This window comes from Epinephelus moara, chromosome 22 (genome assembly GCF_006386435.1).
Source record: "Epinephelus moara isolate mb chromosome 22, YSFRI_EMoa_1.0, whole genome shotgun sequence".
Classification (NCBI taxonomy): Eukaryota; Metazoa; Chordata; class Actinopteri; order Perciformes; family Serranidae; genus Epinephelus; species Epinephelus moara.
Genome location: NC_065527.1, coordinates 21,700,620 through 21,721,581, shown reverse-complemented (window position 1 = coordinate 21,721,581; position 20,962 = coordinate 21,700,620). Strand labels below are relative to the sequence as shown.

Sequence of the window (20,962 nt, the reverse complement as noted above, 5' to 3'; positions counted from 1 at the left end):
CAAACAATCCACTGGGATTTTCAGTTATTTATTTTGCTTAGGAAGCACAAGAATTCTCAGAAACTAAAAAAGAACGATTATGACTAAAACTCTTAGAGGATCCTAAGTGGAAAAAGTTGAGACAGCACAACTGGCTTCAAACATCTCATGAAAAAGTCTTGAAATCAGTGACGGGGCTTCTTTACTCAGGCCAATCTTCTGTCACAGGATCAGTTTCTCAGTGCCTGAGGGTAAAGTGTCACCAGACACTGAAGGAAAAACCCTTGAAACAGAGTTATTTATCTTTTTGTCTTTCCCCTTATCATCATCATCATATAATATTACCATGTGTTAAAGATCTACAAATGTGCCTTAAGAAACTGTTGGAATTTAGGTAAATGATTAAAGATTCATGTTACATCTGATGGGGAAATTACTACTTTAAAAGGTGTGTAGGATTTAGGGGGATATGTTGGCAGAAATAATATGATAACTGTGTTTTCTTCAGTGTCTAATCGCCTGAAAATAAGAAGTGTTGTGTTTTCGTTACCTTAAAATGAGCTGTTGAAATCTACATAGGGAGCAGTTCTTAATTTACAAAGATTACCATGTTCACCGCTATGTTTCTGTAGTAGCCCAGAATGGACAAACCAAAGACTGGCTCTAGATAGGGACATTCACCTTATTGCATTTGCCACCATAATTAGCAGCCTCTCTGCCACGAGCAGCATCGAAAAAAACACAACGTGTAGCTGCGTTAGTCTGTGTTTTTAAATCGCATCCATTTGTTTTAGAGAGGAGACCCCTGTGGATAAGCAGCTGTCTACAACATGCCAAAAAGCGTCAGAGAAAAACAGCTTCATTTCATGTTTTTACCGTTTTTTATTAGGCTATCTGGTCTGGGGTTTTTTGGAGAAGAAGATAATTCGGCTCCTAGTAAAAACCTCCTGAACAATGAACACTGAAGGAAATCTAACAAGGAAAAGTTTCAGCTGGTTGCAATCTAAAATCTTCACCGCTGGACACCACTAAATCCCCCTAATCTTACACACAGGACCTTTTCGCATCTCTCACACAGGATCAAATACACACCAGTGAAGGATATTTAATACCATAGTCTACTGTGTATTCCTGTTCCAACATTTTCCCACCATGCCTCTCTTGTAACGTGTCAATTGGTGAGCTTTAGAGGCCCCAGTAGCCGGATTGTGTTTCATTTGGACAGAGACAGATTACACGTTTCCAGTTTGTTCCTACTTTTTAAGATAAGCTAACTGGCTGCTGGTTGTAGCTTTGTATTTACTGTGCTGTAAATACAAAGCTACAACCAGCAGCCAGTTAGCTTAGCATAAAGACTGAAACCAGCACCTTTAAATTATGTTTAATTACACCTGTGCATTCCGATACTCTATCCTTCGCACAAGCTTGTATACATGCTCGGTGCTCTCTCCTGCTATCTTCCTGTTTTTCAGCCAATCTCAACAGACCCCTAGTACTAGGTCACATTTCACCTTTGTTGGTCCGTGCTCTCTCTGAAGTGGCAGGTGTCATGTTCACATTTACACCTGTGACTTCGACACTCTAACAGGCACACTTGAGAAGCCACAGTCACAATTACTGGGTCACTCCTGGAGCTTTTAGTGTACTGTTTCGGATTAAGTTCATCAAAGAGTTAATATTTAAAATGGACTAAGCATTTTTATAGGTTGAGCTCTTAAAAACATTAGGAAAAGCTATCGGAATATCAACTACAATGCGGGTGTAAACAAAACAGAATATGCACTGCAGGCACACTAGGATGACTGATGGATGGAAAATGCCAGTATTTGGATTTTTATGCAACATGAGCACATCATTTTCTCATCAGATTTACTGTGCAGTATGTCCACATCAGAATATGGGCCAAACACTGATCTAAAAATACCCAATAACATGTGCATTTTCCCTGTTTAAATGAATAGATTGACATTTGGGGAATTATGCTAATATGCTTTCTTGCCGAGGGTTAGATGAGACGATTGATACAATGCCCAGATATGAGTGGCATCGGTCTTCTCATTTAAAGGCCCAGTGAGTAGGATTTAGGGGCATCTTTTGGTAGGAAATGTTATATATTATTCATAACTATGTTTCCATTTGTTTACCATCACCTGAAACTAACAATCACTGTGCTTTCATTACCTCCCAATGAGATGTTTATATCTACATACAGAGCGCAAATTTATATTTCCTAGGATGGCGAAGGTATGATGCCCTTCTCTCCCTCTGATTGTTGCCTTCATTGCTTGAATTGGTTAGGTTTAGATAAGAAGAGTGAAAGTGGTCAGGGTTAGGGTAAGAACGCTGCTCTCATGCATTGTTTGTACATTTTCCTACAAAAAGTAATCCACCAAAATTCATAAATATCCTCCATATTCATGAGCCAGTGCTTCGTGTATAACCCACATATTTGGGAGGGCTGTGATCCCGTGACCAATGCACTGAGGGGAGTAAAGAAAGAAGCAGTTCCATCAGGAGGCAGGTGATAGATGGGTCACAAAACACAGGACTTTCTCCAGGAGACTGGTGTTCAAAACTGTGTGAACTTTGAGTGAACTATGAAACATTTAAAGGTACGTCCTAACCATACTTCTTTTCCTAAATCTAACCACAGTAACTTTACATATTTAAATCTAACCTACATAACTTTACGTCAATTATGTTACATCATTTATGGGGTGCTAATTCATAGGATATTGCACGAGCCGCTGTATGAGGATATGTTAAAGAATGTCAGGATGAGTCGATCAAAGGTAGAATAAGGTAGGGCTTTTCATGCCTTTGCTTTACTAGGAAACACAAAATTTGCATATTGAGTGGGTCCTCTTCCACAGAGTCAGTAATTTTTACAGTAGCCTAGAAAGGACAAGGACCACTTTTCGCACTGGCCACTGTCGTTCTCCTACACACTTGGCAAATGGGAAAAGTTTCAGTTCTGCAACTTCACCACTAGATGCCACTGAATCCTACACACTGGACCTTTAACTCTCGGCAAGTAAGCAAATAAACATAATTCCTAACATTTTGAACCTTTCTTTTAAGGAATTTATTCGATTTATGGAGTCTGCAACTCGCTGTAAAAGAAGTATTTTTTATGCATATATGCAGTTATGAACACATTAAAATAAAACCTTTGATAAAACACCTCAAAAGTTTTTTGTAATTATTTTCTTTAAAACCTGTCTATTTTTTAATGGGATTTTTGAAACTAAGGTGGTTTAGCAAATTCATATTAGAAAGTTTAAGCTGCTGAAATTAGTCTGCAAAAATGTAAATGTTAATGTACGATGTTTTTCTTAATTAAGCGCATAATCCCACTCCATGAACTAAAAAAACACATAAGGTGAAGCCCTGTAGTTTTTTACAGTGTGTCCTCTAGTATAAACTTGCAGCAGGTACGGAAGCGCGGTGGTTTACCCTCTGAAACGGGGTTGAGCGTTAATGAGTAATTCATTGTATTTTGTTCGCGGCTGACCTGAAGGCTCCCTGTCCTGTTCTGTCCTGGCTGCAGGCGCATCACCAGCCCGGGCTCTTCTCTCAGGAGGGAGGGCACGTCCACCGCAGGGAGGAGGAGGAGGAGAGAGGTGACTGGACGCAGTTATGCCAACAAGCCGATTATTGAAGGCTACTGAGCCCTCTCTGTCAATTTGCGTCCGACCTCTCATGGTCAAACAAAGGCGGATATAATTCATCTGAGGCGCACGTTTTTGTTTCTTACAGGGAGGAGGATTCATTCATCTCAGGAAAGTACTTTTTTTAAATCCAACTGCAACTTTTTATGGATTTATATTATGTGGAAAAAGCTATGGTTTCTATGATATAGACTTGCAATGTGTAGCCTATGTGTTAATCTGTAGACAGCTAACAGTGTACTTAGGGCTGTATTGTAGTTGCTGTGGTGTCACTGTTTCATATTTTTAAACCACAGCAGCTTCATGTTTTTTAATTTTTGCATCCTGGATAGTGTTTTTTTAAAGGAGGTGAACACTGAAATAATGCATCCAATGGAAATGGCAGCTACAGTGAACTTTGAGTAAACTTTCCACCAGGCCCCTACAAGCCAAATCACAGGGACAACAGATCCCTTTCTCTTCTGGTTCAGTTTAAAGTGCATGGTGTGAAAATGACCAGCCTCTCTAGGAGCATAGACGACCAGAGAGGTGCTGGCGAGAGCCCGTCTCACAAACCCGAGATGTCCAGGTACCGCAGCTGGAGCAGTCTTCGCTTCTCAAGATGGAGAAGTGGCTCCCAGAGGACGACCCCGCCTGGCACCCCCTCACCGAAGGTAGAGAAGAAGGCCGATGTGACCAGGACGCTCCTCTCCTTGGTTCAGACTCACAATGACGACTACACAGCAGATCCAGATGGCCTGCTGGACATCAACGAGGAGGGCGAGGGAGACGGTGATAACCCCCCACCTGACCAGTCCACCTACTTCCAGAAGCAGTTTGTGTCCATGCTGCAGCCCGGGGTCAACAAGTTCTCCCTGCGCATGTTTGGCAGTCATAAAGGTGTCGCTGCCGAGCAGGCCAGGGTCAAGAGCTTTGGAGTGTGGATCATCCACCCGTACAGTGACTTCAGGTAATGATGAGGTCATCTTCATAGTTTCCTAATGTCCTCTTAATGGTCCTCTGTGTAGGATTTAGTTACATCTAATGGTGAGGACAGCAGATTGCAACCTGCTGAAACTTCTCTTATGTGCAAAGTGTGAAGTCCCAGTTAGAATTTCCTCACTGTTCATTGTTCAGGAGGTTTCTCCTCTCCAAAACAAAAGGACCAGGAGATTAAAACCAATAACATGTTACAAATAAGTGTTTCTGTTTAGCGCATCACAGACGGATGGCAAGCCTAGCACCTGCAAATATGTGCGCACCGTTTTCTCTGACAGTCTACCTTGTTTCTGATGCAGGAGTTAGGGAGGTTTTCACTGGGAGCCAAATTATTCGCAGAGGTCTCCTCCTCTTCAAAACATACAGATCCAGTGATTTAAACCAATGAAAACACTAAATAAAGCAGTTTCACGTTACAAATCAGGGTTTTGCTGACACTGTTCTGCATGTCAGAGACGGATGGCTCACCTTCCCAAGTTCCTTTGTGCTTACCTTTTTTCTCTGATAACTTAAAATCCAGACGTTCAGGTGGTTTTTACCGTGAGCCAAATTACCTGCAGAGGTCTCTTCCTCTCTAAAACAAATGGACGGTGGATGGTGATGGAAACCATTACAAACACAGAATCAAGCAGTTTCATGTTAAAAAGTGTTTCTCTGACGCTGCTCAGTGTGATGGCTTATGCAAAAGCACGAATGGCTCAATCTAGAGCCAGTGTGTGGTTTGTCTGTCGCAGACAGGCTGCTTGCCCATCACCTGCAAATTACGCTACTGTCGAAACATGGTGATGCAACGAGTCCATGAACGAGGACCCGCTCCCTACGTAAATATAAATGGCTCATTCTAAGATAGCAAAAATAACGATTGTTATTTTCAGGTGATTATACACCAAACAAAATATACTTATTATATTGTATTTCTGGCATTATATCCCCCAGATCCTACACACTGGACCTTTAAATTTAGTGCTGTTCATGGGGAAGTTAGTCTACATTCTACACAATAGTGGAAGGACATGCATGGGTGAAAACACAAGTCAGTAACCTTCTAACACAATATTCTTCAAGTCGTCATTGATATTCTGTTAGCTTCCCTTGAAAGCATCCAGTTTTCATCCAATCAAACAGCCTGTGGCGGTGCTCAGATCCAATTTTTCCAAGGGCAGACTTCAGTACAGCAGCTGATGTCATGGTCCCTCGCACATGGTAAGGCGATGAAGGGATTTGATTAGTAATACAGTATATAGGACAAGATCATCTGGATTAATAATACCACCGGTGACTCCCTCTCTCTCTCTCTCTCTCTCTCTCTCTCTCTCTCTCTCTCTGTTCAGCAGGAGGGAGAACTCCATTCATTGATCCTGTCAATTTAAGTGATCCAATATATTCCATTTGAAAAAATTTTTTTTGCCCTGGTTTGGCCTCAGTTTTGGAGGATTAATGAGATCATTCAGCTTTTGGGCCTGAGCAACATCTTAGCAGCGATGCTCCAAACAATCTGTCTGTGTGGTGACTAATAATAGCTGCCATCAAATTTAAACAATTTTTAAACTTCAGGCCCTACGCCAGACAGAGAGGATAACCCCGTGCAGAGGGATTATTGCCCAGAAGAATCCCTATAATTCCAATCTTGCTCTATTATGCAATAATACACAGACAGCTGAGGGGGGGATTACCGAAGGCCTGCTCTCCTTAAACCTTATGCTCCAACTTTCCCTTTAAAATGGATGAGTTGGGAGAGCACATTTTGGGTGTTCAGCTTTTCTTTTTAGTGGTTAAAGTTGGATAGAAGGTTTGTTTTAGCATTTTGGATCCAATTTCAAAGCTGGTAAATAAGCAGATTTGTAGATAGATAGATAGATAGATAGATAGATAGATAGATAGATAGATAGATAGATAGATAGATAGAGGCATTTTGGCTTTTGTTCCAAGGTGGATGATAGAGAAGTGACAGGAAATGAGGAGAATGAGAAGGGAAAATTACATCTAACAAAGGTCCCTTACTTGAATCCAACACAGGGTGTTGCAGTCACATTATATGGTACATGTAGTGTGATGGACTTGGAAGTTCCACTTACACGATGGTCACTATGTCAAATGGCTTCAAAGTCCGGCGCACTTCCTGGGGGCCAGGTTTTGCAGCCTTGTGTTTGGCATTCTAGCCGTCGCCATTTGGGTTTTTTGGAGCAAGAAGTGACCATATTTGTAGGAGAGGGTGGAGCTGTGGAGGAGCGAGGGGTGGATCTGACTTAGAAACCGAGTGTTAGGTTTAGGTTTTTGGCTGAACCCCAAAGCAGAGACAGACGCAGGTGTATGGAAACAGAAGTTTATTGACGAAGGGAGAAACAATCTGCAGGCAGTGGAAGCAGGGTGTCGACTGGCTAGGAGGTTGTCCACCAGTGAAGAGGGATGGCTCTCAGGAGGTGACACGAGGGCTAAGCACATGGAAAACTGGGCAAAAATACAAGTAAGCACAAAAAGTCACCAGGCACAAAAAACTCAATGAAGAAATCACTACTGAAGGAATATTGGGAAAGAGAACGATTGGTATTACCCACTCAGATGGAATTATCTGGCAGAGTAGTGGAGTGAAGACCACGTATATGTAGGCAGGTTGATGAGCTGAGTGGAAACAGGTGTACCTCATCAGCTGCAGTGGGAAGAGCCAGAAAAGGAAGGGGGAAAGGGAGAACACACAAAATCCACCCAAAAACCAAAACCAAAACAGAATCATCACACCAAGGATACTATCCACAGATAGCCTGTCGCTCAAAGCAGCCCACCCAGGTTTGTTGAGATTAGCTATAAAGACCAAAACTGTTTTGTTTTTTTCAGGTCACAGAATGAATCTACATCTGACAAATCTGTTATAATTGAATGCATGCCATAATAATCTGGGCTGCTCTAATTGCAATTATATAACAGTTAGTTCCAACAATTAATATGATTGGACACTTCATGAGTGCTGATACAGAATATAACATCACTGGGACTTTTAACCATACGTAACACTCCGCTTTCCGTAGGTGTTCCAAACTGTTAATTATATTAACAGTAGGTGTAATTACATTAACAGTTGGTCGTTATCTGATGTTACCTTAGATTATACCAAGTTTAACACCACAAAGATGAACATATTCCCAGAGATAACATATGAGTTCAATTATGTTAATGTGATGATAGTAGTTTTAAATTCCACGCTGACTCCGACCGGCATTCAGTGTCTGTCCATGGAAGCAGCCGTCTGTCCTCTCAGCTCCTGGGGAGGACAGAGGCAAACTGCCTTCACCAGGCTGACTGACAGCAAAAATATACTGAACCAAAATACCTTCATGTCAGCCCCACGGGAAAAAATCAGCAGTGTTTGTATTACTATTGATTAATTGATTTTATTTCCGATCTCACTGTAGCAAGTGAGGGGAATCTATCGCTTACAGACAGACTGGGAGCTGATCAATCAATGTAGATACGTCAGTAAATTATTAACAAATACAGTGGGATATCACGCAGGCGGTCTGTGCAGGGGGTTATTGTGGAGACAACTAAAGCATTTCACTGAAGCATAACTTGAAAATGACGTGGTACTGTTAAATTTCTGTCGAGCGCTACTGCGGCCTTGTATCTACAACCGAATTACAGTCGTGATGATATTCAGAATAACAGCACTTCCTCTTGTTAAACTTGGTCTTCAACAATCTGAATTAAATATTAGGCCAAGAGAGAAACATTTATGCAATGATATTAGATTTCTTTAGGTAATACTGTAGATTTGGGGGCTTTTGAGAAAACATTTGCAAGCCAGCACCCCCTGTTCAGCCCCTGAGTCAGAGGATCACCAGAGTCATTAGGGTTCATCTTCTGAGGAGCATGAATATTCGTTGAAATGTTTATGGCAATCCATGTTATAGTTGTTAACATATTTCAGTCTGGACCGTCACTGTCATCCAGCCACACCACTAGCATGGCTTTCAAGGGTAATAATGACAGAAAAATGGCCGATAGTTGAGCTAAAACTAAATCAATTTTATAAGCAGATTCAATCCTGTATTCAGATTAAACATAAAATGCTATATAATCACAGTCCCATTCATATTCCACCCACGCTGTTATTACTAGCCAACACGTCTAAAGGTTTTCGTACAGCAGAATTAACTGCTTCTTGGTACACACACACACACACACACACACACACACACACACATACACACACTTCATGTAAACAGACATAATGCTGTGTAGACTCTTTGGTGGAGTTATTAGCAGGAAGCAACCACTAATCTGTTGCAACATGAGAGGAGATAATAAGTAGCTATGTAAAACAGCATGTAGATGCAGATGACATGGATGTAAGAGATTGATGACAGGATCAACGTGAATGAGAATGAGGAACTAATCTATCGCTTCCTGTACCTCTGCCCTCAGTGGCTTAAGAAGACGGTTGTTTTCTCACAGGGTTCATATTGCATTCACTGGAGGTTGACGGTAATCAAAAATATACTGGTACATATTCTGTTACTGTGCCTGTGTAATGAAAAGAGAGACTGAGAGCGAGACAGAGAGCCACACGATGTGATTGACACTTGATGGAAACAATCTGTAAGGAAACCCAAACCGTGTACCTGTGTTGTATAACGAGACACTAGAGACTTATAGGAAAATGGGACTTGTATGGCATGAAGCAGACAGTGCAGACGTCTCTGCTTCAACGTCCTGAAAGCAGCAGGCTGTCAGTCATTCGCAGTCGTAGTAACGTTTAGCTTTTCCACATTGTCTTCATATTGAGCCTGAAGAGGTAAATATCATGCATTTTTAATGAGAGGGGGTTCCTCCTGTGACAAGAGCTCGTTATGAGAGCAAGGGTCACTCTGAAATGGGTCATTCCCTGGATGGCACACTGACCTCCTGACTGGATGATATCACTTGACCTTGATGGCTTTTTCAAAGTCCGTAACTTAAAGGAATACTTCACCCATAAAATGATCATTTGTATATCAGTTACTCACCCCAGTTTACATTAATTTCATAATGAAAACTTTGTTGTTTTTGCATGCCTCACAGTTGAATGGAAAATCCCAAAATGTAGAATATTCTTAATGAATTGGTGTAAAAGGGGTCCACATTTAAGAACAGCAAAACTATATTAAAGCATCTGTTTACAAACTTGTGCAGTATGATCCAAGTCTCATGTAACCAAACACATATTTAGCTTAAACCTTGCCACTACAGGGTTCCTACAGCTTAAGGCAAGTTAGATTTAAGACTCTTCAAGACTTTTTCAATGCCACAAGTTAAGAAAAAAATTGTCACATAAAACTGGGAAATACCTGGCGTTCTTTGGCCAGTTTTCATGGCAATTTCTTATTTCTCACTTTGCATGTGAGATTTCACTGTCTTAAATCCATCGTGCCGAGTTTGAAAAACTTTTTGCATTAAATATACAAAGTCTCATATGCATTACCACGTGAAATCTTGGTTAAATAGCCATTTTTCGTGCATTTGCACTTCACCGTTTTGTCCAAGGTTAAGTGACAGCTAGCAGACAGTGCATCCTCTGCTCTGAGCATCCCAGCCAGCAGCAAAATGTGAGTGTTGTTTGTTCCACTATCCTGATCTGTGTAACATTAATGTGAGAGGCATTCAGTCAATTATTAGAAAAAAGATACCAATTATTGTAAGATTTTATCATTTAACATTAGACTTTTGAAAGATAAATTTAAGATATTTTAAGACATTTCAATGCCTTTTCAGACTCCTTAAGGATCCACAGGAACCCTGCATTCAAAACAAGTCCAAATGCGAGTAGTGCACCTGGGCAAGCATGTGCATTTGTGCTCAGTGGAATGCACAAGCAGAGTTCAAACACGTTTGCCCAGGTGCGTTAACTGTCTTTACATGAGGCTGTTAAAGTGGAAATGTTTCAAATAGTAAAGTCTTAGCAAAAACACATGTGTTTGGGAAGTACTGAGCATACAACTGGAGACATAAGACCTGCATTAAACCACAGGAGTTGTGTGAGAGATTGTAAATGGATGTTTTGATATAGTTTAGCTGTTGTTGAATATGGTAACCCTCTCCTTTAATTCATCAAGAATTTTCTACGTTTTTCGATTCCTCTTTCGTGGAAGCATGTGAAAAAAACAGTTTTCTTCATAAATACAATGTAACGGGGTGAGAAATTAATATACAAATAATTATTAAGAGTATAAGAGTATTCCTTTAAAAGAATACTTTGGCAGTTTGGGCCCATTTGTTTTCATTCTTTCTCGCTTTTATATCTTGTTGTATAATTCATACACAAACAGAAACGCTGTGATTTAACAGGGCCACTAGCGAGGCAACTAGATAAGCTAAATATCTCTTTTCACCAGTTCTTTACTTAATGGACAGACATGCGAGTGGGATCTACTCATTTATCTAATCATATTTCCAAAAAGTATTCCTTTGTGTTGAAACTCTGTAACTTTCAGTGTCAAGGGAAATATCAGTGAGAGCACTGCTCTGTTTTTCACTTCTGGAATGCATGTAATGTGACCTCACTGTATGTCACCGGTGTGTCTTTATCAAGTTACCGTATGATAAACAGTAGAGACACACTGACACACCCGCAGCAAAACAAACGCTGCCTGGGTGACACCAACAGACCCCTTAACAATTCATTTATCTGTTATGTGAACAGATTTTGTCTATAAGCCCTATGCTGCCAGCAGGGATAAGGCTTTTAACCTTGGCGAAGCTCCCTGGGCTGCTTCCTGAACTCTGAACTCAAAGAAGTTCAAATCGGGCGATTAACTTGACAACCAGCTCCATTACCAGGATTCGCTCATATCCGTACACACACACGTATATACGTATATAAGAACACTTAAATGTATGAGCCAGTAAGAGGAGTTGTTTCTGTGTTCACACTGCTCTCAGTTTGTAATGTATTTGATTTTTTTGTGGAGCTTGTACATTATCGATCACACATAAATATTGTCATTACCATCATTCCTACATTTTATTTATTGTTTCTTTGGTTATGAATCTCATAATTCAGCAGAACTTTTCTGTTAGCCTGCAACAGACAGACTAGAAATAGGAATATTCAATTTGTTTCTTTTCTTTGAATATTATTATTTATTAACAAATTTAAGAACAATTTGGCAGCACCTGTACTTACTAGCGGTAACAGCAAATGTGGTTTTCAGCTCACAGAGCTCTGGGGCAGCAAAGTGAACTGTTGTCGTTTTAATTAAGAAGTCAGGCAATCATTTGGCCTTTCTCCATCATTCTGTGAGCAATCATTATCTGATTTCACGCTGCACACGACATGTGTCTGTGGACAGCAGGGCATAGTCAAAGGAGTCGGTTATCTCGCTATGGTTGAAGGTGTGTAGCCTGTTGCCTGCAGCTTTTCATCTAACAGCTCACTATAGCTCCATTACTCCCTACAATATTTAAAACTGATCAATGCCAAAAATGACCATTTCTTGTTTAGTTAAAGGGGACATAGTGTGCTTATTTTAATCAGGAAAAAGCTGATAGCAGGAATGAGCAGCTAGTAGCAAGAGGGAAACGCAAACCTGAAAGACACTGTAAAAGATGAGCAACTGGGGAGACATGGAATTGCGCGCCCTCCTTGCCTTCGCAAACGAAGAGGCCATTAACCGTCAAATGACGGGAACGATGAAGAACGGGCCAACTTATGAGAGAATTGCCAAAGGACTGACCAGCCGCAGCTTCCCTCCCACGTCACTGTTTACGTCACGCACTGAGCTACATGTTTTGTTACTTGCTTATGCCCCCAATTGCCCCGAAAAAGGTGCATTCTATATAAACAAAAGTAGGCAGGCGGCATTTTGCTGCACTCCCCGATTTTGATTTTATACTGCCAATGCTGAAAGAACACTGATCGGGCTTTCCTACAAATTTGCACATTTCCTAAAGGGCTTTAGTGTCTCTGCACTGTCATTGCAGCCAGGGAAATGACTATCATAGAGTATAGCAGTCACCAATAAAAGCTTCTAAACACAAGTGGACATGTTCCAGCAGGAATAGGATCTGAAATAGGGGCAAATTTTACAACAACCAGGATTACATGTTGCCCTGATGTTAGCATGTAGCTTCATTTCGCAGTGTTTGTAATGTAAACACTTGCAGTAGTGAGCCAGGAGCAGAAGACCATATAAAAAAATCCAGCACACTATGATGTCATACTGTAGATAAAGTACAAGAGTATTCAGAACGGTCTAAAGCCGGAGGTTTTTGTTTACCGGTATTACTGCTACATAGATTTTCTTCAGTATTTGAATCTTTGGTCACATTTAATTTGATCATCCTTCATTGTAAAACTATATAAGAAGTCCCCTTTAAATACTTTTAATGTGAAGCTGCAGTTGTAGAAAATGTTTGGTGTTTATCCACAAATGTCACCAACAACACCCAGTATTTTGCAGTATATTACTGCAAATATATAAAATAAAATACACACTGTCCAGCTCATTTATACTGGATCCAACTTCGGCTGTCACTCCTTGTCTTGAGCAGAATTCCATTGTAACTACACTGAGCGTGACTTGGACAGCATTAAGTGCTTAAATAAGAAGCAAAACCTCTACTTGTGAGGTCAGTTGTTAACAGAACCTTTAGTATTGTAATAATAAGGAGTAAAATGTTCATTTTTAATGTGCACTCTTATTCGGAGTATTCAGTTTGTGTATTCTGACAAAGAACTGATCTGTGAGCACTGCAGACTTTGCTGTTAAATCCTGTGCACAATGGACACTGGATCTATCTGTATAGCAGTAGTGGAAAATGGTTTGGGGTTTAGTTGTACATAAAATGCTCACTGCTTTATATCTGGATGTCTTCAACCTTCCACCACTCGTGTTCTGTCCAGGTTTTACTGGGACATTGTGATGCTCCTGTTGATGATGAGCAATCTGGTCATTTTGCCGTGGGGCATCACCTTCTTTGAAGACCAGAACACCATGCCCTGGATCACCTTCAACGTCCTCTCTGACACTCTCTTCCTCATGGACCTGGTTTTCAATTTCCGCACGGGCATCCCGGGAGAGGATAGCCACATCATCCTGGACCCCAAAGAGATCCGCATGCACTACCTGCGCACCTGGTTCATGGTGGACTTTGTCTCTTCCATCCCCGTCGACTACATCTTCCTCATCGTCGACCTGGAGTCCCGGCACGAGTCATCTGACGTGTACCGCACCGCCCGCGCCCTCCGCATTGTGCGCTTCACCAAGATCCTCAGTCTGTTGCGTCTTCTCAGACTGTCTCGCCTCATCCGCTACATTCACCAGTGGGAGGAGGTAAAGGAAGGAGTAGAGGCATAACTCCCTGCAGACATACAAACATCAGCTATTCAACTTTTGTCCAGTTTAATGTCTCTTTCCTCTATACCACTTTCTCTCTCAGATTTTCCACATGACTTATGACCTGGCCAGTGCTGTGGTGCGTATAGTCAACTTGATCGGCATGATGCTGCTGTTGTGCCACTGGGATGGCTGCCTGACCTTCATGGTGCCTATGCTGCAAGAGTTCCCCCCAGACTGCTGGGTATCCAAAAATAACATGGTGGTGAGGACATTAATAAACATACTCACACACATGACTTATGACATGTATAAACATGGAAAACTTGGAAAATATCTATGTCCTAATTATGGGGAAAATTTCATTTACACTGAAGTGAATACTTATTCATTATTTCATCATAATCTAAAATCTCATTCTTGATATACTGTATGCTGAATTGTATTGCCTGTTACGGTCACAGCTTGTTCAGCTGACCTGCTGTGCACTGACCAAAAGATCAAAAAATTGAGTTAATGATTGTGGGAAATGCACCTTTTTGCTTTCTTGCCAAGAGTTAAATGATAAGATTGGTAGGCATTGGACTATATGAAAATTTCACATCATGATTATCCACGCCAAACTAATTGCAATTCACAAATAATCCTGATAATCATCAAAATATGCTTAAAACTCTTAAAGTGGCACTAAAATACAGTGGAATCACTTAACCTTATGTTTTGTTGAAGGTATACCATGCAGGATGGTTGGTTACCATTTGTAAACACGCTCACTAATGAAAGTGAAAGTAGAACCCGACCTCAGATTCAATCTTGTTTGGCGTTTGGCGTTTTGCTTCGTTACATAATATGCATTTTTCAGGGCAGTTTCTCTTGAATGCCTGCTGCTTACTGGCCCTGGTTGCTACCTTTTTATAAAGCCCCCACCTCAGCTGAGCGCTGTGAGGGTACACGCCCTTAAACATCCTGAACACAGAAAATAAGAAAATACAGGCAGAGGGCAGAGTCTCTGTATAAAAATACACCACGGCACTCTTCTCGTGGGTTGTAAGTGATGATTGAGAGGGCTTATGTTACTTCTACGTGAGTGTATACTTTGTTTTTTAGGAAAATCCTACATGGGATTTTTTTTTTTTGTGAACATATTTTTTTGTGGGAAAAAAAAAAATCATTCAAAGCCAGCACTTTAACTATTTGAAATGGCATCATATCTTTTGATATGAATTATGCCAGTACTTGATTAAGATCTGTTGCCATTTTTGAGGTTGATGCATAGAGATGTGCAGAGTCTCCTTAGTTACCTAGCAGTCTCTTTGGATGCTGCAAAATATTCATGATTATCCTGATAATGGAAATTCCCCCAAAATCAACATATTGTGAGTGTTTTTTATCGTAATCTCCAATAAAATCATATCTTCCGATCCCTAAACTGCAGCAAGCGAGTAAGTGTATTTCCCCAAACTATTTCTTTAATTACAAGTGCACCAACTGTGTTTATTGTCCTTATAATTCATTAGAAATTATATTATTCAAGGAAACTTTTAGGAAATTATTACGATCTGTAAAATAATGTTACCGAAAACTTCACTTATGCTGCATTCGTTTGGCCTCTCAGCCAATTTAATTATGGTCATAAAGTATATTTTTTATTACAACACCACAGTAACCTCTTGCCTTGTTTTTATTCCTTCCCAGAATTCCACATGGCACCTTCAGTACTCCTATGCTCTGTTCATGGCCATGAGTCACATGCTGTGTATAGGATACGGTGCCCACCCTCCAGAGGGCATGACTGACGTTTGGCTCACCATGATCAGTATGGTTGTGGGGGCCACGTGCTACGCTATGTTCCTTGGTCACGCAACTAACCTGGTCCAGTCATTGGATGCATCACATCGCCAGTATCAAGAGAAGGTAACCACCTCTGCACTGACTGGAAAAGATTAACAGACTAAAACATTTTGACCTACAGCTTCAGTTACTTTGTGCGCAATATGTCCCAGGAGCTTCACGTGGATGCTAATGTGATTCTGGCTGCGAGGTTTAATATCACAGCCATGTTTTATATCACAGGCTTGCTTACTACTCGTACTTTATTCGTGGAAATTGTGCCAAATGCCTAGAGAATATGTGTATTATCTAATGGATTTTGTGGCCTTACTGTGACCCTTTCTGGGGATTTTCGCAAGATAAAGCAGCTCGCATGATAGACAAATGGCGGCACCTTTGTTTTGGATCACTGTTCGCTAATGCCCATTACAAATGAGTTTGTAATCCACTTTAAACGGGGGGGAAAAAACTGCAAAACAAATAGAGTAAATGCATAATTGTTGTACTCAGAAATAATTCAGCAAACACATGGTAGGAAATGTGACTAAATGTGACATCTGACATCAGCTCTGTGGAATTTCACTTGTGTTCTCATGAAGGTCAAATGTCCATGTGCTTTGTACAAATGTTTTCAGTATAAGCAAGTGGAGCAGTACATGTCGTTCCACAAACTGCCGGCAGACGTGAGACAGAGGATTCATGATTATTACGAGCAGCGATTCCAAGGCAAGATGTTTGATGAGGACAGCATCCTCGGCGAGCTCAGTGATCCACTGAAGGAGGTGTGTTAGTTATTAAACCTTCCATTTGACTTCCTGTTTCTGGCCTTGTCCCAATTCCTTTCTTTTATTGACACATGTCCAAAAGATAAGTTATCAATTATCAAAAGAGTTGCTGATTATTTTTCAGTGAATTGACTTATTGTTTCAGCTCCAAATCAACTTTTAACCGGTTAGAATTCCCTCAGTGTTCATTGTTCAGGAGGTTTTTAATGTGGGCGGAATTATTCGCAGAGGTCTCTTTCTCTCTAGAACAAATGGACCAGGTGATTAAAACTGGTAAAAACTCTGAATAAAGCAGTTTCACATTACAAATCAGTGTTTCCCTTACCCTGTTTGGCACATTGCAGATGGGCAACTAGCCCAGAACTAGCTAATGTGTGCTCACCTTTTTTCTCTGATACCTTAAGATCCAGACATGCAGGAGGTTTTTACCAGGAGCCGAAATATCTGCAAAGATCACTTTCTCCCTAAAACAATTTAAACCGGTTAAAATATTGAATAAAGCAGTTTCGCGTTGATAAATCCATGTTTTACCAACACTGCTCAGGGGGCTGTGAACTATGGATGGCAACACAAAAATTAAAATGGCCCTATCTGGAGACAGTTTTTGGTTTGTCCCTTCTGGGCTACTGTAGAAACATGGCAGTACAACATGGTGAGCTCTGTGGACAAGGACCCACCTCCTGTGTAGATATAAATGGCTCCTAAAGTAACAAAAACACAAGTCTTATTTTCGGGTGATTATACACTAAAGAAAACACACTTATTATATTAAATTTCTACCAGTATATCCCCCTAACTCCTTTAAAAATAAATAAATGATATCAATAGAAAACCTAGAGATACTTTTTTTTCTACTTTATTCGAAACCTATCATGTGAATAGACACTTTTAGTTCTGTTAAATGCCACTACCACTACTCCCCATCCAAACAATTTTTACACAAATACATTTTGAAAGCATTCAAATTATTAAAATATTCCTTAAATAACTAGATGGTAACGGCAGTCGGCCAATCAATTGAAGAACGCTTGCGGTGATTGGCTGCAAGCAAAACCGAACAAAGAATATTTTTTTTATAGATCTGGATACAAAAAGGATCAAAATGCAGGTATAGTCTGACAAGTGAAGTTGGACACTACTTGGTACTAGGTTAATATTAGTCATTTTCACTATTTATTAATATGTTCATTTTCAATTATTCCTGGATTAACTGATTAATGTTTGGTCTAAAATGGTCAAATGGTCCCCAAAATTTTGGGGACTTGTTTCAAAACGTAGTGTTGGGCAGTATGAAGTTTTGAATGCCATATTTTTCACTATTTTTCTAGTTTCATTGACTGTAAGACTGATGGAAAAAATCAGTACATCAAACAATCAGGAGTCACAGCACCAGCCTTGTTTTGTCTTAACAGCCAACCAAGTCCCAAATATATTTAAATTACAGTAGACAAAGGGAAGCTGCAGAGCCTCACAAAATGAGAGTTAGAACAAGATCATGTTTTACATTTTTGAAATAATACAACTAATAAATTATCAAAACAGTTTCCTGTTTGACTAATTGATTGACTAAACATTTCAGCTTTTAAACAATTTCTTCATGTCTTCTCTCTTCCCTTTCTCCCCATCGTGCAGGAAATTGTCAGCTATAACTGCCGGGGCCTCGTAGCCAACATGCCACTGTTTGCCAACACCGACCCTCATTTTGTGACAGTGATCCTGACAAAGCTGCGCTTTGAAGTTTTCCAACCTTCAGACTTGATCATACGAGAAGGGACGCTGGGTCGGAAAATGTACTTCATCCAGCACGGTACCGTAACTGTCATCCCGCGTGGCAGTAAGGAGATTACGCTCAACGATGGAGCATATTTTGGAGGTAAATTATTTGAGTTCAACCTTCAAAACATTTTCCCATCAGATCTATATGAAGCTCTGTGGTTGTGTTTCCTCTTTGTTGCTGCTCTCCTGCAGTTAAAAGGGCTCTGGACGACATTCAGAGCGCATCTGTAATTCAGAGGTTGTCTACACACAGCTCTCAACATGGTGGTGGCTGAGCCTGTGTCTAGCAGCTAACGGTGCGAATAAAAAACCTTTCTACAACTATCACTGCGCAGACTGAAGTGTGCATCTACTCATGGATGAGAGGCTCATGCTCATGACAGCGCAGCAATATCTGCATGCTACCTTTTGTGTGGTGGTATGGTTGGTGGGTGTAGTTTGGTAGAAAGAAAATAGTTCCTACATGAAGCTGCCCATAACAAGTTCTGTGTATTATCTTGAGTAATATGGTCGTGATTTCTGTAAAGAGACATTGCTGTTTTTCAAATGTATTTTTTTTGGCACTTGAGCACCACAAGCCGAGTGCCATCTAGTTCTGTTATATTTGAGAGAAGGGAGACATCACTATAGCTGATATCTCCTATCGACAACTCACATCAAAACAATCTAGGCTGATAAATAGCGCTACAGGTAAGAGGAAAAATATGTGTTTTCGATTGTAGGATCAATTACCCCTTTAACTCTTGAAAATAGTGTATTTTCCAATGCATATACACAAACTACGGCTTAAAAGGTTGAACTCACTCTCGCTTCCTTGTTCCAGAGATCTGCCTGCTAACCCAAGGACGACGCACAGCCACTGTGAGGGCTGACACCTACTGTCGCCTTTACTCCCTGAGTGTGGACAGTTTCAATGAGGTCCTGGAGGAGCATCCTCTGATGAGGAGGGCATTTGAGAGTGTGGCTGTGGACAGACTGGGCCGGGTCGCTCGCAGACCCAGTTATCAGCCTCCCCCAGCTGACTGACTTCCTCAATAAACAACAGACTCCTGTCAGAAATGCGGGGGATATTTGTAACACTGCGACAGAACTTAACAAAGAAACCTTCAATGGAAATGTTACCAACTACTGTTTATTATAGTGCTCAGTGATGGACAACCTGATGGAGACCCTCCGTTTTATTTATTAACACGTTATTGCTGCACTTGATTGAAAATAGGCACCTTCAGTTGATTTAATTTTGGATCTCAATAAGCTATGTGATCACTTTGGTGTTAGATCTTTGTACACATTTCATGTTAGATTAATTGTTTCAATGTTTGAATCAATGAATCACTATTTTCTTGTTTCTTCAGCAGCTGACATTTTTGGTGGTGCATGTGCTTTTTACCAATGGCAACATTAGCTTCTGCAAATGTAAATACCTCTTTAAGAATCATTTTTAGTTACATGCTTGCTTCCTGAGATTGCAGTTTCATTATCCATCGCATCACTCATACGGGATATCAGAAGCACACAGGATCACTGGCTGAGTGTCATACAGCTGTACGTAGCTCTGACTCTAATGACCCTTCAGGGCTGTAGGTTGCATCAAGTCACGTTTTAATACCAGTGTTCACTGAGGATAAGCTGCAGTGATGTAATAACTCTACAGAGTATGTTTGTACACAGTTATACATCACTGTTTAAATTTATATCTGAAGAGATAATCTGAAAGGTCTTTGCATCTCTACAGTTCAGTATTCAGTATTGCAGACTTAGATTTTTCCCCATACATAGATTTAAGTTACTCACTCTCCCTTTAATTTGCACCTAAATCTGTTTTCATTTTCTGTGGGCAAGTATTTTGCAAGCATAATTTTGGCTTATTCAGGTTTTTTTTATGTAGATTATGTCGTTAATTAGCAAATAATTCTGAAGAATTTCATGTTTCCAAAGAAACTGTGACTCATTTTAACATATAACTGACAGACAAAACAAACATCTCATGTATGTGAGCTGTTATTACTGTGTTGATTGATAGTGTTGTTGTTTTTTTTCAGGCAAATGTGATGCATCCATTTTACAGTAATGTAAATGTACATACATATGCATGTATGTAATTTAATATCACTTCAATTTGATTAATATTAACCCTGATGCTCAGCCTATCCTCTTTATTTAGACTTTCTAAAGACTGATCCTCATACTGATGATGTCATGTAAATACGAATATTTCTACCCTTTAAACATGAATATAAAAAATGTATTTTGACTATGACTTTGTTTCGGAGATGTTATTCATAACTGCCAATGCGCGCGTGCACACACACACACCCACACACACACCACAGATGAAAGATATATTTAGATGTCCCATTTAAGTAAAATAAGTAATATCACAACGTAAAAAGAAAGACAAAATGTTACTTGGGTATATTATTATGTGCTAGTATTGAAGGCAGAAGTTGCCACTATCTAGAAGGGCCCTGTTGCAGTATTATAGATTATATTATATTATATTATATTATATTATGTTGTTGGGGCAGTAACATATTAATATTCTAATGTTGAAGGTAGTTGAGGTGGAGCTAATTTTAACTCTTAAGTAGGCCCCTATGGTGTTGAGTATAGTCTACATAGCAAAGAGTCATAT

The 20,962-nt window shown here is 40.2% G+C and overlaps 1 protein-coding gene across 1 annotated transcript; it reads left to right on the top strand.

Annotated features, from left to right (window-relative positions):
• Nucleotides 1–4,236: 4,236 nt before the first annotated feature.
• On the top strand, nucleotides 4,237–19,692 carry hcn3 (hyperpolarization activated cyclic nucleotide-gated potassium channel 3). The gene is made up of 8 exons (XM_050035143.1): nucleotides 4,237–4,285; nucleotides 4,440–4,599; nucleotides 13,504–13,933; nucleotides 14,040–14,201; nucleotides 15,632–15,850; nucleotides 16,402–16,548; nucleotides 18,184–18,424; nucleotides 19,151–19,692. Exons 1-8 carry the CDS (start codon nucleotides 4,252–4,254, stop codon nucleotides 19,351–19,353), a joined length of 1,596 nt encoding a protein of 531 aa, XP_049891100.1. The 5' UTR covers nucleotides 4,237–4,251; the 3' UTR covers nucleotides 19,354–19,692.
• Nucleotides 19,693–20,962: the final 1,270 nt, after the last annotated feature.

What these genes read in the sequence shown, in the direction of transcription:
- hcn3 (XM_050035143.1), top strand. Translation starts at nt 4,252, where the DNA reads ATGGAGAAGTGGCTCCCAGAGGACGACCCCGCCT. An exon ending in ATCGCCAGTATCAAGAGAAG is followed by an intron (nt 15,851 to 16,401) that starts GTAACCACCTCT and finishes AAATGTTTTCAG; the next exon opens with TATAAGCAAGTGGAGCAGTA. An exon ending in TCAGTGATCCACTGAAGGAG is followed by an intron (nt 16,549 to 18,183) that starts GTGTGTTAGTTA and finishes CCCATCGTGCAG; the next exon opens with GAAATTGTCAGCTATAACTG.